Source organism: Rhamphochromis sp. 'chilingali' (genome assembly GCF_963969265.1).
Source record: "Rhamphochromis sp. 'chilingali' genome assembly, chromosome: 19".
Lineage (NCBI taxonomy): Eukaryota > Metazoa > Chordata > Actinopteri > Cichliformes > Cichlidae > Rhamphochromis > Rhamphochromis sp. 'chilingali'.
The window spans coordinates 8,804,184-8,824,015 of record NC_137946.1 but is presented as its reverse complement, the minus strand read 5'-3'; the positions used below and the strand labels follow the sequence as shown (position 1 = coordinate 8,824,015).

Here is a 19,832-nt window from a genome sequence, read left to right as displayed (position 1 = left end):
TCTTGTTTGTGGAATTTGTTGAGAGGAGTTGACTTTAAAAAATTATATTGAAGCTATGCGTCAGTGTATGAGCAATGCACCGCAAGAGCAAGCAAAACAATATATTACCATATTAATATTTTTCAGAGGCTGGATGGTGTGAAACATGAACCATTTCATTGATAACAACTTTCACAGGATCCTAATGCTACAGATGCTTTTCTTTAGATGTGTCTAAAAAAACGGAGGGAATTCAGGAGTGTTGCTTCTTTACTTAGAAATGAGCACACTCGAAAGATCACACCGAGAGAACAACATGCAATCCTGAGAGGTGATAAGCAACAGCAAAACACCTGCAGAAATAACTGTAACCTGCTAAAATATTTGTTTATATCTCAGGTTTCCAAAGGCCCACGTGCATAGTCCTAGAGATTTCTGAGACACTGTTTGTGTGCAATTTATAAAACACTTTACTAATTTTGCAGATCTTTCAAAGCACTTTACACTACAATTCACATTGTAACTGTTTGTCTCACATTTACACTAACGCCAACATTTTAACCCCAGCTTAAAGCATGGTGGAGGAATCAGCATGGTCAGGGCCTGTACAGTATATTCAAAAACAGTGAAGTTAAGATTGCATCAATAAATTCTACAATGAATGTCAGTGTAGCAGTCCATGCCCTAAAGTTAGGAAAGACTACTTTGGATGTTAAAAGCATTAGAGTCCTGACTTTACCCATTAAACACATCACAATAATAATTTTGTGGCATGACCTTTCAGTCAAGCATCAATGATTATTAGTTTTGTAGAGACGAGTCATCCAAATTTTCTCCTCAATATTGTGCGATTCTCATAAGCAGCTGCTAAGTAGGGCCATATCTCCACACTACCAGATTCCCTTGACCCTTTTTACAACAGCGACCTCCTCTTTAAGCCTTGTGCTGTGTCTGTTGGGACGTACTGTTCAGCAACACTGTTTCCTGAGCTTTTATTAACAGTTTTAGATTTTTCTCTTATCTTTTTCGCACTCTCAATGTACTGGTGTGCACGGCTGCAGTAGCCCAAACATGAGCACATGTGCTGCTACCAGCTGCTCATCCTACACTGTGTGCGTCAAACCAAGCCTGACGTGGCTCTGCTTCTGTTCCAGCCAGATGATTGGTTCAGTGCAGCACTATTCTTGTTCTTTTGTGTTGTCTGTGTAAACCTTGGATGGAATGAGTTCTATCGACTTTATATTTATCGTAACTCATTTCTCTGTTGATGATCTTTTGTATTTTATCGCCCAGCCCTACTACCAAGTAGCTGTTTGAGGTTGCAAGAAAACTACGAGTCTTACTAAAATCAAGAGATTACATTAATACATTGAGTGATTACTCACTTAGTTCAATAAAGATGGGTTCGCCAGCTATTCAGCCTTTCATTAACTAACGGATTACATTACCTGATTATTTCATTTGACTTAAATCACCTCACTTTTGATCCTTGCATATTTGTTCCCATGTGAAGAACAGTAATAAGAAAAAGAATGCTGCACATCTAATGTCATATAATGACAATTATGCTCTTGAAAAGCCTGAACTTGGCCCTGCAGATAATTATTTCTCACGTGTTTGCACAAAAAGACTTTGGCACATTTGTAGAAGGTTGCTGAGCCCTCTGGTGAAATCCTGCTCTAAGGCTGTGATACAAATGGACCGAAGGTCTTTGTCAAGTCCGAAGTGCAGGGTGATTTTTCTCCATCTAATGACTCAGATAAACACTTGTGAACAAGTTCAGATCTCTGGCAGCTCACCTTTGGGTAAACGTGTCACTGTTGTATCGGTTACTTCACACTGTGATTTGCCTTGTGGAGACATGTATAAGTAAACCCTTCTCTTTATTTCTGTGAAATCTTTATTCACACTCCTCTATACCTCCAGTAGTTTGCAGATTAAAGTAATTAAAATTTCACTTTACTATTTATTAGATGCATTTTTATTTATTTTTGTAGTTGTCTTTGAATACTCTTCTTCTTTTCTCCTTTTAGCTCTTTGTAGAGTGCTGCTCTTAGCCTGCTGTCTTGGTGCTGGTGAGTAAAGGGGAAGTTAGTCACCTTCTCAGCAGATAATTGCTTCCATTCAGTTATTGTTAGAGCAGCTTTGTGATCATATAGGAAGAGAGAAACTCATACTTATAGGTATATTGTTTGGCACTAATGAGGGTCTTTCTGGAGGTAGAGCGTGTTAGAAGAGATGATGAGCACTGTATTCATTTTACCGGTGCACACTTTGTGTGTTTCTGTTGAGATGGCCATTACCACCATGACCAAGCTACAAGTAAGCATTTACTAACAACACAGATTTGAGTTGATATGTGTTACAGTAACAATTAAGGATATTTGTCGGGATGTCTTTCTGTGACTAAAGTGCAAATAAAATTGATGACATAGCAGAAGTGCAGGCTATGATCCTCGTATGTAATTCAAGTGTTACAAATGTTGTGTGTGCTCATGTTTGTGTATTTGTTTGTATGGCGATGGAGTGTCTCTTTAAGTAGGACAGTAGAAATTGATGGCCAACTCAGAAAGCTGACCTACATAGAGGCACAAACAAACTAGTTCCCTCAGCATGCATGCTGAGCCCAGTTGCTCTGCAGAAAATGCAGAGGAAGCAGGCATATTGTCACTGTAAACATTTATTAAAGGCATACCCTAGATCCATCCATCCATTCGCTAGTCACTTATTCTGTTTTTTTTTAGGTATAAATTATGCTGCCACATCCCTAGGGTGGTGTGTCTACTGTGGTATAGGATTATTTTGTTAATTTGATGAAAAGCTAGCATTTATTTCTTCATTTATTTATTTTTTCGTTCCATGACCTGTTTATCAATGTTATGAGTCCTATTTTCTATCTGCAGTTTTCAGGAGTCAAGATTAATGGAGAAATGTAATTGATCAGACCAGAATATAAAAACAATCCAAACAAGTGGTGGCGCAAAGTCATCTGAGCACCATAAAATGATAAAGGCCAAGCGTGAAGAAAACCACAATCATATTGAATAATAATAGATTGGATTTATATAGCGCTTTACAATGCCACTATTCATTCACTCTCGCATTCATACACTGGTGGAGGCAAGCTACGGTTGTAGCCACAGCTGCCCTGGGGCAGACTGACAGAAGCGAGGCTGCCATTTCGCGCCATCGGCCCCTCTGGCCAACACCAGTAGGCGGTAGGGTAAAGTGTCTTGCCCAAGGACACAACGACCAGGACAGAGAGCCCAGGGATCGAACCGGCGACCTTCCGGTTACAGATACGCTTCCCAACCCCCTGAGCCACGGTCGCCCGCTCTAATTACACCAATTTATAGTCGCATTGCTTTTATCTAATTGTTTTCTGGCCTCTTGCTTTATTTCATTCTGCTGTTGAAAGCTCCTTCATGACATTTCTCAGCAATCAGTAGATGTCCTTTTAAATGTCGAACAAACTAAGAAGTTCCAGCGTTTTAAAACCTGAGAACTTTTGCTAACAATGTAAAACACCACGTGTGATAATTGTGGCTCAATTTTAAGCTAGTTCTCCCTACCACCTGATGCTCTCTCATACAGCCACCTACACGTACAGTACGGTAATCATCACCTTTACTTTTTTGCTCAGACGGAGGGCTGACACACTGCACACTGTGCAGACCGGGTCCAAAGAGAGATTTGCATTGGTGAAATCTCACAGGGGCTAGTGCATTTACACACCTACACAAAGCATTTCATTGTAATTGACATATTTTCTTTACTTTTTTTTCTTATTTTTAATCAGCTGTCAAATGAAACTTCCCACCATATTAAACTTATGCAGTGCACATTAGAAACTGCACATTTTATGGCATTTTTTACATAACAAGGCTATTTATTAAGTAACTAAGTCCATTATTACTCTGTAAAAACAATCAAATAAATAATACATAGAAAAAGTAATAATAAAATGCAAAGTTAGTACTTATTTACAATGTGTATTTCTGTCTGTTGCCCAAGAAAATATTTTCTTAAAATCCTTTTTTCATCACAATGACCAGTACAAATGTGCACACAGTACTATGCAACAAAGATTAAAGCCATGAAAAAATGTACTATGATGAATTCATGTTGCAATCTCACAGCTAAACCAAAAACTTCTTATCAGTCTCATCTTCTGAGTGTTGTCTGAAACAGTGCTCGTGGCTCACTCTATGGTGCACTTCTGGGATTAATTTTACATCGAGCGTCTTCAGTTCCCCACAGACTCATAGGCATCAAAGCAGTCATATTTATTTGTTTTGGATTTTTATCAGCTAGTGTCTTGACTTGTGACTAGGGAATCCGGGTATGCCTAAGGGACCTGTAATAACTCTTGGTGTTTGTCTTTCTGTTTGTCTTTGTGTTTTTGTCTATTAACCAATAAGAAAAACATATTTTATTTACTACAGATAGTTGTCAAATCTTGTTGCTAAAATTGAAGATGTGTTTACTATGGGTGTAAAAAGACAACACTTATAGGTGGAAATCTGCAGGGATATGATGTAAACATGGCCATCTAAGTACATAATGGATTAAATGTTGAGTCTACTTAGACTGTGAGATCCTTTTCAGCAGCAGTGCACTGATCAGTAAACATTCATAGATGTGTGCTTTTTTCCCTCTCTAATGTTTCAGGAGTTTTTAAAAGAAAAATATCTCTTCCTATTCACAATATTTTCTCAAATTTGTTCATTCTCTATTCTCTCTTCTCAGCTATATGTGCGCTGTGCTGTTATAGAGTTCATGGTGTTAACTGTATTAAACAGGGGATTAATGCCCGGGGCTCTGGATCTCTGGTAATAGCAGACGGAAATACTGATCAAAGGACTCTAACTGTGCCGTGGGTGTTCGGACTGCCTCTGTCTGCTTCTCTGCATTACAAGAAGATTGGGCTTGGAGGATACACCATATAAGCAGACAGTGCTGGAGCTTTCTGTAGGTTTACTCTGGGATGGACAGGTGAAGGTCCCATCAAGTATAATTAGGGCTACTAGTTCAGTGGTAAAGTATAGATAATATGAGACAAGATAAAACATACCTTTTCTGTCCTTTAAGCTTGGTGGAGCAGTTTAGTTTTGGGTACAATTATGCGTGTTTGTGTGTGTCTACATGTGTATGCACATAGGTGCTTTTGTCTTCTCTATTTGTGCCTGTATGTTCCATTTGTGCTGCATCCCAGAAGCTATGAACAACACATCCTCCAGGCTTCTTACCCTTGTGGTGACAGGGTCAGCAGTCAGAGCTGCTTAGCAGCATGCTCCTCTCATTACATGCATCAGCAGCAATATTACAGCCCCTACTGTGAAAGCATTGGAAGTGCACGTTTATAAGCTTTAATTGTTTGCTAAATGGTTAGACATATTGAAACGTGTAAAATGATCAGCCGTAGTTAAAAGTTCAGCTGTCAGCAAGGAAGAGCCCTACACACGTCTTTGTTAAGAACCTTTATGTCTTTTGGTTCATTTGTGCTTAATATTGACCTAGAAAGGTGTAATGAGGTATATACCTTATGATACATATGTGCTATGCATTTTTATGAGTCATCGGGGACATGGGCTATGGCTGCTATACATAGCAGCTGTAAATTAATGTTACCCTTATGTCTTCTCCTTGCATGTTTATGTGCTCACAAATCTTTTACACAATGGGGTAAAGTAAAATTGTAATAGTACCTTCACTACTACTGCAAATGCTACATTTAACATTTATTTATTTTCATTTATTTAAGTTTGGTATTTCCAATTTGTAAGATTTGTGTTTATAGGTGTATTAGTTTCAGCAGTTACAAAGAAGCATTTAAAAGTCAAAGAAGTTAAAGCCAAGAGTTCTCCATGATTTTACAAGTTTTCCCAGGCTTGGTGGGGCTGGTTGGGTTAGGGTGTGTGAAAAGCATCAGAGCAACAGAAGCAGAGAAACCTGCACTGAGTGTGAAATAAAGACTGAGTATGATGAAGTTGGTAAATGGTTGTGAAAGTAGGCGCCCCGCCGGTTCTGTGGAGCGGCGAAACGAGGCCAAGCCCAGTTCTGGCTAATAAGTGTGAGGAAGTGCAGCCAAGAGGCCTCAGCCAGTGGCCGCATAACACCTATTATCAGCCTTACTATAAGACATCCACTTGTTTCCATTTACAGGGTATTGTTTAAGCTGTGGGAAGGTTCTTCGGTGTGACACGTCTCTGCTTGTGTCTGTCAGTGCTGACAGGCTTTAATAGTTTTGTAGGGGTCAGCCTCCTGCTACGTGTGGATAGTTGGAGGAAGAATGGCCAGGATATATGAGGACAATCTGGCTCTGCTGACACCCCACCGAAGGAGGATGGGAGAAAGGAATATTTCTGTTACTGCTATTTTGTGGCCTGTAATTGTCTGTAAGGTCTATAAAATAGGATAGTAGAGCAAAGAGCTGCAATGCAATGGCAGGGGACAGAGGTTCAGAAAGTACACAGGGGACTGATAAAGGAGGTGTGTGCTGAGCCGACGAGCGAGAAAAATGTGGATGTTTGTTGTGAATTGTGATATTGTGAATGCTACGGTGTGTTCCAGCGGTAGTTTTCACTACAGCCAAATGTCTTTTCCCCCCCTTTTTTCCGTTTAAACAGATCCAGTCATGGGTGGAAGGACCCTGCTGGTAGTATCTGTGGTGGTGGGCTTGGCCCTGACCCCAGTGGATATAATAGTGCAGTGGAAAATGTCCTGTCAGTTGATGGAGGAGCTGCCTGTAGCAGCAGGAAGGAGTGTGGCGGCAGGGGCCATGTGTGTTAACCTCTTTCCTTGTCACTTTTTCTGTCTTTCTGCCCACCCCCTCTCTACTTTCATCTCCACCTTTTTCCCTTTTTCTTTCCATCTTTGTTCCCCTAGACTCCACTCCCTCTACCTACAGACCTCCATGACAAATTACTCCTGGCGGTTGATTTGTTGGTTGTCAAAAGTGCTCCTTGTGCCCGCCATGAAGGTGGGGTGAGCAGGAGTAGAAGGTGCTTCTCCCCCACCCCCCCTCCCTGCGTTCCTGCCCGTCGTCATCACCTGTCCCCTGCCTCCCCCACCCTCTCACATACGCTCCCGCTACAACTCAGTTTAGAGACATCTCAGTGGATATTCACATTGTGTCTCTTAAGATCTCATTAGATCTGATGTTGTCCGTATTTAATCAGCTCGCACGTTGGGTTTCCAACCCTCTTTTGACAAGACTGTTTTAATATGTTCTTGCTTGTATCAAAAGAGAAGCTTTAGGAGAATCTTTTGTTATTTACGTAGTAGGAGGAAGTGAAGGAGGAGCAGAAGAGAAAAACGTGAGTGAGAGATAAAGACTTTATGACAGAACTATAGATGTCACTGTTTGTGGTAGGCTGTCTGCTGTAGTAAGTAGCAGAAACAATTCTGCACAAAGAAATCATTATTTTACAGGATGATCTGATGAAGTAATAAGCAATAAGCAGCTTAGGATGCTAATGTACTATAATATACTTCATTTTCAGTCATGTTCCTGCAAAGATGTGAATATTAAGACACTTAAGCTACTAAATATTTGCAAATCAGCCTGCTTAGGAATGGGTGATATGGATAAAGTACAAGGTAAAATATTATGATCTACCTGAAACTAACCAAATGGGAATTGCTTTTTCCTTTGGTTTAAATACCTGACAAATAAAGGTGTTTAATCACATTGATTCAAAAATCCTGCAAATCCAATACTGCCAGAAAGTGGTGCTGCTCATCGATTTGCAGCATAGCCAGCAAAGGCCCAATACAGCAAGATATATTAAAAGGATAAACTACCTCAGTATAATAAATACAGCAATTCTTTGATGGTTGACAAATCTCTCGTTTGTATACCCCGTGGTGTCGTATGTGTTGTTAGGCGAATATGTGCAGATGTGCGGGAAACTAGGCTCCGAATAGCTTCCCCTCGAGTCCTTGACCTTGAGATTTGTCCTGTGAAGTGGATGATGACTGAGCTGATGCCTGAAGGCATGGATTTGTCTTCATGTTCGTGCGTGTAACAACTGTTGTTTCACATTTGTGTTTAGCTTTCGTCTCACATTAGGTAGACGGTTAACATATACAATAGTAGACGGATGGCGCAGTCTGCGGAGTGTGTCGGCTGGACGGCGTGTTGTTTATAGCAACGGCTGTTTAGGCTCAGTCCGTGGCGATTTTATTTCGTCAGGTTTTTGCTGTTTTAAAAAAAAACTCATCTCCCTGTCAGTCCCTCACACTGTTTTATTCACTAACTGTTTGGCTTTCGAGAAAGTAATAGAATATGTTTTCCTTTCAACCCCAGTTATACAGATGCTAGATTGCTTTGTGTATCACCATCAAAACACAGAAGAGCGCATTGCAATCCACTTGTGTTCAAAAGTCTAAAACCATGTTGTCTCTCTGTCTCTTTTTTTCTTTTTTTTAAAGAGGGGTTAAGCTTTTATCCTATAAATATGGCATGAAAATCCCACTGTCAACGACACATTCATTCTAAGGCCCGTATTAACATAAAAATGAGGGCTTGTTATACAGTGAGATTTCAATAAAAAGAACACAAAATGCATTTAATGAAATTCAGATGCTGGGCCCTAGCTCACTGAATATCATTAAATGAGCTTTGTGCTGTTTTTCCATCTTCTTTTTGTAGAAGAGGTCCTTGAGTGCCCTTAATAATGTGGCAGATTTCATCATATTCCTGATTTAAAGAGGACAATGTCTGTCTTGTTCACTTGTTCTTTTCCATGCCCAAACCAATCTCCACAGATGTGCTTGCATAGTTTCTGGATCTGGCTCATGATAATATTCCATCTTTTATTTTTTTTTATTTTACTTACTGAAGTTTTGTGAAGGTTCTCCACTAACCCGGTCTCTTCTTGTGCCCCCTCCCTCTTCTGTTTCTCTCTACATAGGATTTGGTTTCATAACATTTGACAGTGAAGACATCGTAGAGAAAGTCTGTGAAATTCATTTTCATGAAATCAATAACAAAATGGTAAGTCTGCGCATTATATTTTTTCCAATTCCAGGTGGACGTCGAAGGATTAATATTTGATTTCTTCTTTCCTTAGTATTAATAGCACAGCTGGTGTGGGTGCGTATGTGTGTGTCCATGTTCATATGCACAGGCTAGCACACACACACACACGCACACACACATATAGACACTCTGTGGGTCTCTGGGTCTCAGGGATGTGAAAGCAGTGGTGTGTACTGCCCACAAACCGTGAAATTGTGTGGCTGAGTTCTGCCTGTCAGGCTGAGGGACGGGAGAGTGGAGCCTGTCCCTCTCTTTCTGAATCCCCTACCATGCGCACGCACACACACACACACACACACACACACACACACACACACGCATACACAGGTAGAGATGTCCAGGGATCCAACAGGGAGGCTACTGGCAGAGGCCGAGTTCATTAGTCAGGGATTAACACCTTCCACAGAGTGCCAGTGATGCTTGTTTTATTTACACCAGTAATATGGTCATCCCAGAACTCCTCAGAGTTCAGCAGCAGTTTTCTAAGTCATCGTGTAACTTATGATAATTGGCAGGAAGCGTTTTCAGTGTAGAAAGTGTGACATTAGGTCCTCCTTCACCCAGTTCCACCTTGCAGGCGTCTTAAGAAATCCTGCGCCATTTAAGCACGTTTGCGGACGGCAATTGATTGGAGGAATAGTCGTCTTACTACCGTTCAGCAGTGCTCCTTCTCTTCACTCTCTTTCACAGTTCTTCCCTGGAAATGACTGACTGACCGGGTATGTGACTGACAGGACCAGTGTAGTAGAACCGTGTTCACCAGGGACCACTCTAGGTCACACATGACCCCCAGTATATGTCCCCGCGTGTCTCGGCACTGCATCACAGTCAGCGCTCAGGACCGAAACACAAAAAGCCAGAGTGTGACAGAAATAACTGTGTGTGCATGGAAGGTAGCGTGTCACAATCAAATGCTTCAGAGCCTTTGATTTGTAGACGCAGCACCGTGTGAACACACAAAAATCACGCAACGGTATGAAGTGTAACACCTGACAGTTGTAGATTTTCTAAACCCTTCTCTTAAAATAAAAAATTAAGTTACAAAAATAGTGGATGCAACTTTTTGTTTGTTACTAAATCTGAGCTCTGGAGAATATCCTGGCTGGCATAGTTTGAGCCCCTCTCCACCTTTTTACCTTAATTAAAAATTCTCATGATGTAAGTCAAACTCACAGCCTGTTTGTTAGAACTTGTAATTGGATAATAAATGAATCTTGAATTGTGTTTCCAATTACGAGGCTGAATTTCCTTAACTGAAAAAATTTGTTAATCTTGCATTTTAAAAAAATACACTATTATGTATCAGTATGTTATTAAATTAGTTGCACACAAATTAAGGTTTTTAAATTACGTTTAAAAGAGCACGATGGGACTGTTCAGATTTTAAAAACACAAAACAATCCAATCTTTTATAACTGTCATTACTTAGCAAATAGTTATATGAAGTTCAAAGCAGGTAAATTATTTGCTTGTAAGCTTGCATAAATTAAGAAATTACAAGGACTTTTAAAGAACGACCGCTGCACAGGTCTTATACTTAAAAACAAGGCGTTACCCAATTGTCTTGTATGTGGGAACATGCTGTGCATAGCAGTCGAAAGCAAATACCTGTCAGCGAATATTATTAGAAACATAAAATCTCCTGATACACCTCAGTCTAACAGGCTTTATGTGAGAAAATGAGCACATGGTATATACTTGGTCAGCGATGAGGTGTATGTGCAGTCGGTCCACTGTAGCTAGCCCAGCTGCTCAAAACATCTGCTCAAGTGGATTCAAACTCACAAATAGTGTTACTGTCGTGCCAACTTTCATAGCCCAGGGATTCTCTGGCATTTACATTCCATCGGCAAAAACGCTTTCTGTCCAGAGAAATGGAATCTCACATACAGGAGAATAGTTTTATTAGGATTATTCAAAGCTATACTGTTAATAAGTGCGATGTCAAAAAATAGTAACAATGTTGTCATGAAAAGCATGTGTCCTCTTTCATGCACATTCCAAATCTTTGCCTAAAGGGATGATATAGGAAAAATAAGAATAAGAATCTTCTAATTATACATATAAATAGAAAAGATTGTTATTACTACAGAGAGGAGTTTTTTGAGGAAGCGGATTAGAGAGAGATGGATGAGAAATTATAGGCTGTTTTTGTGTTGCCATTAACATCAAAGCTTTCTCTGATGCAACAGTCACTGTAAGGAAATGACTCGCTGTTACGTCACAGTTAATAACAGTTACTAATGTTGTTATTTATTTAACCTTTGCTGCTGAAGTGCTGTGTAAAGTGTAAGATTTGCGACCACGGGGGATGCATGGGGAGTTTGAGTGGTCAAAAGTGCATGTGACACACTGTTGTGCATTGACATGTTGAACCTAATAGGGCGTGCACAGAAAATGTTTCAAGTGCCACATAACTGCAAAAGCTGTATCCCTAGCCTGGTCACTCCACCTGGGAGTCCTAGAAACCCTAACAGACAAGATGAGATGGGGTTTTTTTCTCACTTGGGGTGGAAAGGACACCGTAAGGTCTGGTTTTCTAAGGCTTTTGTCACCTTTGTCACAGCCCCTGTTGGCAGTACCTACTGCACATTAAGTTCCTTTGGATACAGGAAATAAATCTTCTACAAAGTGCTGACATCTAGGAAGGATGTCAAAAGAGAAAAGAATTTGGAGTGCGTTGAGCATTTTTCTAAGACACAAAATGTTTTTTACCTTAGTTTCTCATAGGAGGAAACTGGTTATCCGGTGTCTGAAGCACCAGCACATAAAATAAAAAATGCCTCCTGTCTTCATCCTTATGAAGTACTATACAGAAATAGACCTCATCCATCCTCCCCATGAGTGTTATCTAAGATGGTTCTTGAATAATTGATGCAGACAGAAATTCCACCCCACTTGGGAGGGATGTGGATGTACAGGGCAGCCCACCTTCTCCTTGCATGTCCTCTCAGGAGCTCTGGCGGTGTACCAGGGTCAGCGTCCACTCAGATGTGAGGGACCGGACCTTTAAGTGACTTGGTCGCTCACCCTGTGTTCATGTGCCACCGAGGCCTCGCTCTCTCAGGAGCGCTTCATCTGTTCACTGTGAGTTCTGCCTCATACATAATTAAAAATAGGGTGCTGCTTAGCAAAAGTCTCATAACCTGTGACACCAGCTGCACTGACTTCTCCATTAGCCTGCTTTAGCAAATGTAGGCTGTGATAAAAGTATCGATCATCCCCTCCAGGGCCACACGTGATTGTGGAAACATGATTTAGCTACCAAGGCACCCACCCTTGTATTAAAACCAGTAAATATTTTCAGAGTAAAAAAAAAAATCAATACGGGGGAGATTACGTGACAGTTTTCTGGTACTTTTTTTAACACTTTATCACACCTTCCCCATATATGAATGTCTATATCATATTGTGGCGAGACAGCACCTTATTAACAAGTAACGGCTGTGACTTGTGTTTTCTTAGACAGGAGTAACCCCCCAACAAATCACATACACCACCCTGCTGTTATGCATGCACAGATAATTCATAATAATACCTATCAAGTATTGGCTCTTATGAGTGAGCAGTGTGCCATTAAAATGGAGTCACATTGGTTTCAGTGAAGTGCTTTAATGTAATGTTCTTTAATGTGTTATTTTCAATATTCAGCGAATGAGTAGCAAATGATCACAACAGGAGGGAGAAATTTTCTGTTCGCTGTCAATTTCTCACTGTGTCTTCCTGACATGACCAGCCAATTACTGCGCCGAGGAGAATAAGCTCCAACTCTCCAAGTCGCTAAGGAGAAGACTAATATAAGTAGGCGTTTATACAATAGCTCCTAACGCAGAGATACAGATGTACTCTGCACAGTGTATTGACTCAAGCATAATGTTGAAAGAGAAGTAGTAAAATGTATAATGCAGCCCATATATTTCTGTGGCTACGACATGTGTTTCACAACAGCACCATATGGTACTTTGCTGTCATTGAAAGCACGGAAAGCATTGTTTTTCTCCAAAATCATCTTGATCTTTGATTCACAGTTTTCTCTTTTTAATGTTCTGCAGGGATAAAATAATTCAAGTTAGTACTTAAAAGATTCGACTCATTTGTAAGCCTTTATACCAGATTTACAATAATGAATGTGTAGTTGCCGCCAGCTGGATAAACTTGCCTGCTCTGGTGCATGCTGTATAATACTGTGCCAGATTTTTATGCACTTTCAATGTTTGGACCCTTATGTAGCACACAGCATAATCTCTGATTGTATTGTACGATACAGATTCAGATTCATAGGTCATATTGACACGGACCACAAAAAGAAAAAAACAGTGTCCTAAAGAATCATCTTCAGTGACGAGATGATTTGCTCATCTCAACATCATTGAGTCAGTCCGGATTTATATGAAAAAACAGAAGCAACTGAGGCCGTCTAAATCAATAGATGAACTGTGGCGAGTTCTCCAAGATTCTTGGAATAACCAACCTGCCAGGAGTCCTGAACAAATGCTGGTTAGTGTGTGGAGGAGCATTTATGCTACTCAAAAGCAAAGGGTTGTCACAGCAAATGTTAATATTGATTTAGGGCTTTTCTGTTTGGTGCACTATTAGGTTAATTCAGTGGTGGAATGGAGCATTGTTTCAATTAGCGTTGGTAGTGGAGAAAGCATGACATACTTTAGGAATATTTGAAAATGTGATTGGAATGATTCTATGAATAAAATTACTCCCATTAAGTTAAAAACACAGCAGGAGCCAGGATTCTCCAAATCCACTTTCCGTTTTCTTAACCCTCTCAAGGCAGGCGTTGCAGATTTGCAAGAGTTAAAAGCTAACAACCTGATTACCCCACATACATATTTTATGAGTTTTTTTACTCAGAAGTACCACTGCAGGTATTATTTTATGCATTAGCAACAAAAACTTAATTTGTGCCTGAGAGGGTTAAAGGGGATGAATAAGGTATCAAACCACATCATTACTTGATCGTGATCGGACCATAAATGACAATATGTAAACATTACTGTTTTTCCAGTTTCCTCTTTTAGTCAAAGAGCTGGATTTCTGGTGATTTTTATCCAGCCTGTACAGGGTCCTGGGTATTTTCCTGCATAGTGCTCTTAGTTTCATTTGGCAATCTGCAGGGATTGCTGTGTTGATTTGAGTTTGAAGCTATGAGGTTTTAAAGTGTGCATGGTACCCTTGTAGATCTTATATTGCATAAATAACCCCTGGACACACTCGGTTATTGCCAAAGACTAAACGTGTTATCAGTATTTTGAAAATGATTTTTACAGAGAGAGACTTAAGTCTTTGGGCTGTTGAAAATGTCTTGGAAAATATTTTTTTAAAGAGTGGAAATCTTTAACAGTCTTTGAACATGAAGTGCTTAATAAGGGAGTAGGACCACCCTTTGGAGTAGTTTAAGTCCCTCATGGAGGGTTGCCTTACAAGTTCTCGACTGTAAGTAATTGGATGTTTACCGCTTACTGAAGAAGGAAAGCTTTGAGGGATGAAGGAGGTTGAAATCCACTTTGCACTCTGCTCTCCAGGATGTCCCATAAAAGCTCAGTGATGTTCACATCTGCTGAGTGAAGAAGTGATGGAAGCCATTTGACTTTAACCTGATGATCATGGTCTCACTGTTGAATGTCTCTCAGTGTCTACAGAGACAATATCATCTTGTAATATAGGAGTATGACAAGAAAGCAGTGTAAGCATCATGGGGTGCACCTGTCCTTAGAATGACCTCATATTCCTTAGCCTTTATATAACCAGACAGAGAGATAACATCAGACATAATGACTCATGTGAGATTGAAGGCCATTGAAGGCATCGTTTTGCTTTATCCAAAACTTCTTACCATTATCATACGTCTGTGTACCAACACTCAGATGCCCAATTTTCCTACTGACAATTCATACAAGTGCCTCTGTTGTAAATATATACTTTATATAATGCATTACATATAGCCTTTGTTTTGTTTGTTTTTTGTTTTTTGTGTATCTTTTGCTTGAGGTTTTAAATGAGAGAAATGCTCCAGGTAAAATCGTTGAAATGCTAGTAGTTGGACCCATATTAGAGAAAATGGTTTTAAAAATACACAGTAGCGACCTCTTCTTGAAAAAAAAATTATAAATTGAGTATCAAAGTGTCAAATTGTGTGTGTAATTGTCTCAAAAAGCAAAACTCCATTATCTGCTGCCCATCAAAAGGCCCATTAAACTCAATAAACACTCATATTACATATTTAGAAAATCTCTACTGATTCTTTTTCTTTTCTTAGGATGCATATAAACTACCCCCCCTCCCCGACTCACCATGCCTGACAGCCTGACTATGGGCAGAGCTGTGATATTCCATAACTATTCAGTTCATGTGTTTTGACTTTTTAGCTCTGAGTGGGAGCTGGAGTAAATGAATCACACTGTTTCCATTCTTCAGTCTATCAGTCTGCTGATGGAATCCATTCACTAGTGAAGCTAATAGCAGCTGTACACCTCCCCCTCCACATGCACACACACACCTAACACCCACAACATTCATCCCTGAAGGACAGTCATTGCCAGTTCATCCCGCCCACACCTTCCCGTCATACCTACAAGGTTAATATGTATGGGAGATGCATTGAAAAGGTCATAACTGGAGCGCTTTACCGATCTGTATCATAGGGTCTGCACATAAAAAAAACAAAAAACAAGGACAGTTTGCTTTATTCTCTGTCTGGGGGCTATATTACTACATATGGCAGAAGTAGTGTTTGTGATGTACTACAAGTCCATCTTTGAATAGGCTCTGATGCATATCTACGCCTCAAAAGTTCGACTTCAAGCCTAGTTATTAGTAGCTAGAGAATACTATACTGCCCAAAAGAAAACAAATCTTAATTTTACAGCAGAACAAGGATAGTTTAGAAAAAGAAATGGAAAAGAATTTACAGGGACAGAATTGGTCTGGCTAATGTACACTACATCCTTTCAATTTTTTCCTTATCATTGTTAAGCTGCACTCTCCCTGAAAAATAGAGAAATAAAGTAAATAATTATCCCAAGTAGCCCTATAGACTTTTTAACAAGCATTCTTTCCAGGGAAAGGACCCAAACAAAATATAATTTAGTACATATATCTGTTGTTATTTTACCATGCTAGACTTTCCAAACTGATGGTCTGCTGGGATGGGATCTGTCTCCTTATATTATACAGCTTTTTGGGGTTTCTGGGTTTGGATTCTTTTATGCTTCCAACGAAGTAGCTTACAGCTTGCTTGGGCAAAATTAAAGGTCTACAGTTGATGTATACTGGAACCTAACAAGCATAGTTATCCTAATTAACCTTCTTGGAAAGTGTAAATGTGGTTATACGGATATTGTCATTCCTTAAAATATTAAACTAATTATTATTGTGAGAAGAACTAGAACTGGATAAGAAAATACACGTAGTCAGGTAGGTGTCCCTCCTCCTGCTGAAAAGGAACACACTCTACAGTCAGGGTGGTCTAGTTAAGGACATGCAGTATTGTGCAAAATCATGAGCCAAGCCTTTCTTTATAGTTTATTCCTAGGAGCCACATTTTTAAAGTGGTCTTGTATAGTAGTTTTCCAGGCTTTCTGAAGGCCTTTTAAAGCTTTTCTTCAGATTTTTCAAAAGTTTTCAGTCTAGTCCTTGTACCTGATCATTTTCAGAGAATTTTGTTTGTTTTGTAAGCCACTTACTACCTATGAATCATTCAAGTATAACAAACACCTAATGCAAGGTATACACCAGTGCTGTATCAACACATAACAGACAACTTAGCAAATAACGTTTTAAATTGTATCTTTAGAGATATAGTTACTAGCAGTCTGTCTCAAAAACACATAATTTTTTCCCCATTTCTGTATGAAATGAAATGCCAAAAATAGCACAATTTGACAGACATAAAATAACATTGGTGCATCAACAAGATGATTCCTAAAGAGGTATTAACCAAAGACTTGCTATATCATTGCATGATGAGCAATTATATCCCTAAAAATATATACATTTTGGAGGAAACTGGACAAGTGGAGGAGAAAAAACGTGGAGGCTTAAAAAACTTCAGGTTTTGATTTACACATCTTTCATAGCAACAGAAAAGTGGTTAGCTAGCCACTTCTGCCACACATGTGACATGCTACTCTTGTTAGGATAACTCATGACATTTTACATTGTAGAATGTTAGCTTAGTTGCTACTGGAATTTTCCACTCCATGACTTGTGACAGTTATACTTCCTTCAAAGTTAGCAGCTTTTTCTCCACTCATTGCTAAGTTGCATGAATCTCAGAACATTCCGATTTTACAGCAGTGTCGCTCACAGCGTTAACATGATTTCAACCTTGGCAAAATCTGGGCAAACATGGACCTACTTGGAAATAGTAGCGAGTGACCCAAGCAAGTTCAGCCAGAAAAGACCACTGGAAGCATAACACTGGCTAGATCACATCAGAACAAGTTGCCTAATTATTGCACAGTTTATCAAAAAAAAAAAAAAAGGGTTTAACTCATTCTTTATGTTATTGAAACTTCAAACACAAGCCATATGTTGTTACAAAATGTTTTAGTATCAGTGTTGTAGACTTGTAGTCAAGACCGCCTAAACTAAGACAAAGACAATACCAAGACCAGAGGGTATTGAGACAAGACAAGACCAAGACAAAGTCGAGACAAGACCGAGACAAAAAAAGTCTTTAAACTGCAGCCAGATGCTGCTTCGTTTACGGGTGTCAGGCATATTTATGTGTTTTTGCAATGCACTTGCACAGACCTCCTCACCGCTGTCTACTGTCTCACTCACTTACTGAGAGGACAGTCAGTAAGCGAGTCGTGTCTCTCACCCTCTGTTTTTCACATAATGATATTATCCTATATCCTCGCATGTGATTGGCCACAATATGGAGGAATTGGAGCATAGCTGAGCCACTGTGGGAGAGCTGTGCAGCGAAACAAAATCAAGTGAGGAGCCAGCTTTCGCTCAATGGGAGTCGACTCTTCTGATTCACTACAAAGCACTCTCTAAGCATGGCTCCTAGAGCTGATGCTTTTGCGCATGACACATTATCGAACGTTACGTTGTACGTCATGGATACTGTTGACTCCAAATCTCCAAATCTATGTCGATTTGAGACAGCAAGACCGAGACAGCGAGACCAAGACAAGACCGAGGGATCCAAGACCAAAGTCAAGACAAGACCAAGACCACGTAAAAGTGGTCTCAGGACCGGTCTTGGTCTCGAGACATCCAACTCTATAGTGTTGCCTTCACAGACGTACTTGTTACCTTCTGACTTTATCTTGGGTATGCAGTGATGTAAGTCTCAAGGCTAAGCTATCGTCTGCGGTATATCAGTGCATGAAAGGCAGAAACATTTCAGTATATGTTGAAAGCACACACGTTGAAGTAACCACACCTTGTCAACACTTTGTGACAGGAATCCACTTTACTAGTTACTTAGCGTTTATACTGTGTGTGTGTGTGTGTGTGTGTGTGTGTGTGTGTGTGTGTGTGTGTGTGTGTGTGTGTGTGTGTGTGTGTGTGTGTGTGTGTGTGTGTGTGTGTGTTTCAGATCTCGTGAGTGCCGTTTCTGAGAAATATGGTATAACATTTCTGGCAGGGAAGGCAAGGCAGTTTAATGGTGTGTCCCTTTTCTCGACAGGGTGCAGTGGTGCTCAAACACCTTCATTGATAGTGTTTAAATTGTGGATCAGGAGACTTTTCACAACACAATATTGTGCAGCCTTCAATAAATGCAAGAGTCCTTGACAAATTACACAAACTATAATTCTGAAAAATGATCCCCGTTAGAATAAGGACCTGTGTTCCCTTCATACTCTGAATGTGCCACAAGGTCTTTCCACATGGTGAAATTTGAATCTCTACTCTCTTGGCTGCTGAACCTTTGCAGTTCTTCGTTGCCGGGCTCCGAATTGTCTCTCTGTCCTTTCTCTTCCTTACTGTTTGATTTAGTCGACTATGAAAAGCTCTTGCCTCCTTTGCTCTCAACCTCCTGTGTGTCTGAAGCAGGTGAACACCCACATACTCACACCACCACAGAACCCGGCCCCTGACTGGTTTTAAATCCATGACAAGGAACCCGCACTCTGAATATCAAAAGACCCGCATCTGAGAGCATGTTGGCATGACTCACACCTGGCTCTGTCTTACTCCCAGCAGACTACCTGAGCGTCCATCTCGCTAGTTGTTGCAGGGGTTTCTAGAAGAGGCTGATCAGCTGCTGCCGCGTTTGAAAGTGTGGATAGAACTTGAATGTATTTGTCACCCGGCTATGTGAACATTGAAAATCCCAGCAGTGTGCTGGGATTTTAACACGCCCATTTGTCCCACCCGCTTCCTGCTTCCATGCCGCGGGTCATTTTCAGACGGGAAAAAGCGCCTGTGCTCTCTTCAGCACTATGTCAAACCATACAAGGCACATAAGAAGGGTAGAGTAGCTGTGACAGCTACAAAGTGGCTGAGGGAACTGTGTACTTTAGTTGGTCTGCTTCAAATAAAAGAGCCACTAACAGCAACAAATCACAGCTCTGCAACACAGCAACTTCCCCCCGTGATAGAAACCTTTTTCATTAGTGTTCCCTTTTTTACATGTCTCGCTCTCTGCTAGATACAGTGTACAGAGCTTGTTACACTATGCATTCAGCACAGAAGTTTTCCTTGAGTTTGGCAACTTGAAATAGCATGTTGTGTCTACCGCTGTGCATGTATGACTGGTGTGTGAATACTAATGTGCATCACTGGCCTGTCAGAGTCGCAGGCCTATTTGTATGGATGCTAGGCTATACCTTGG

At 40.3% G+C, this 19,832-nt stretch overlaps 1 protein-coding gene across 7 annotated transcripts in view; it reads left to right on the top strand.

The window, feature by feature from the left end:
- msi2b (musashi RNA-binding protein 2b) overlaps positions 1 to 19,832 on the top strand; it is a 285,592-nt gene that overhangs the window by 208,957 nt on the left and 56,803 nt on the right. For all 7 annotated transcript variants that reach the window (XM_080866576.1, XM_080866573.1, XM_080866575.1 and 4 more), the window contains exon 8: positions 8,898 to 8,980. In XM_080866576.1, the coding sequence (XP_080722702.1) occupies positions 8,898 to 8,980 (83 nt within the window). The remainder of the gene's footprint in view (positions 1 to 8,897; positions 8,981 to 19,832) is intronic.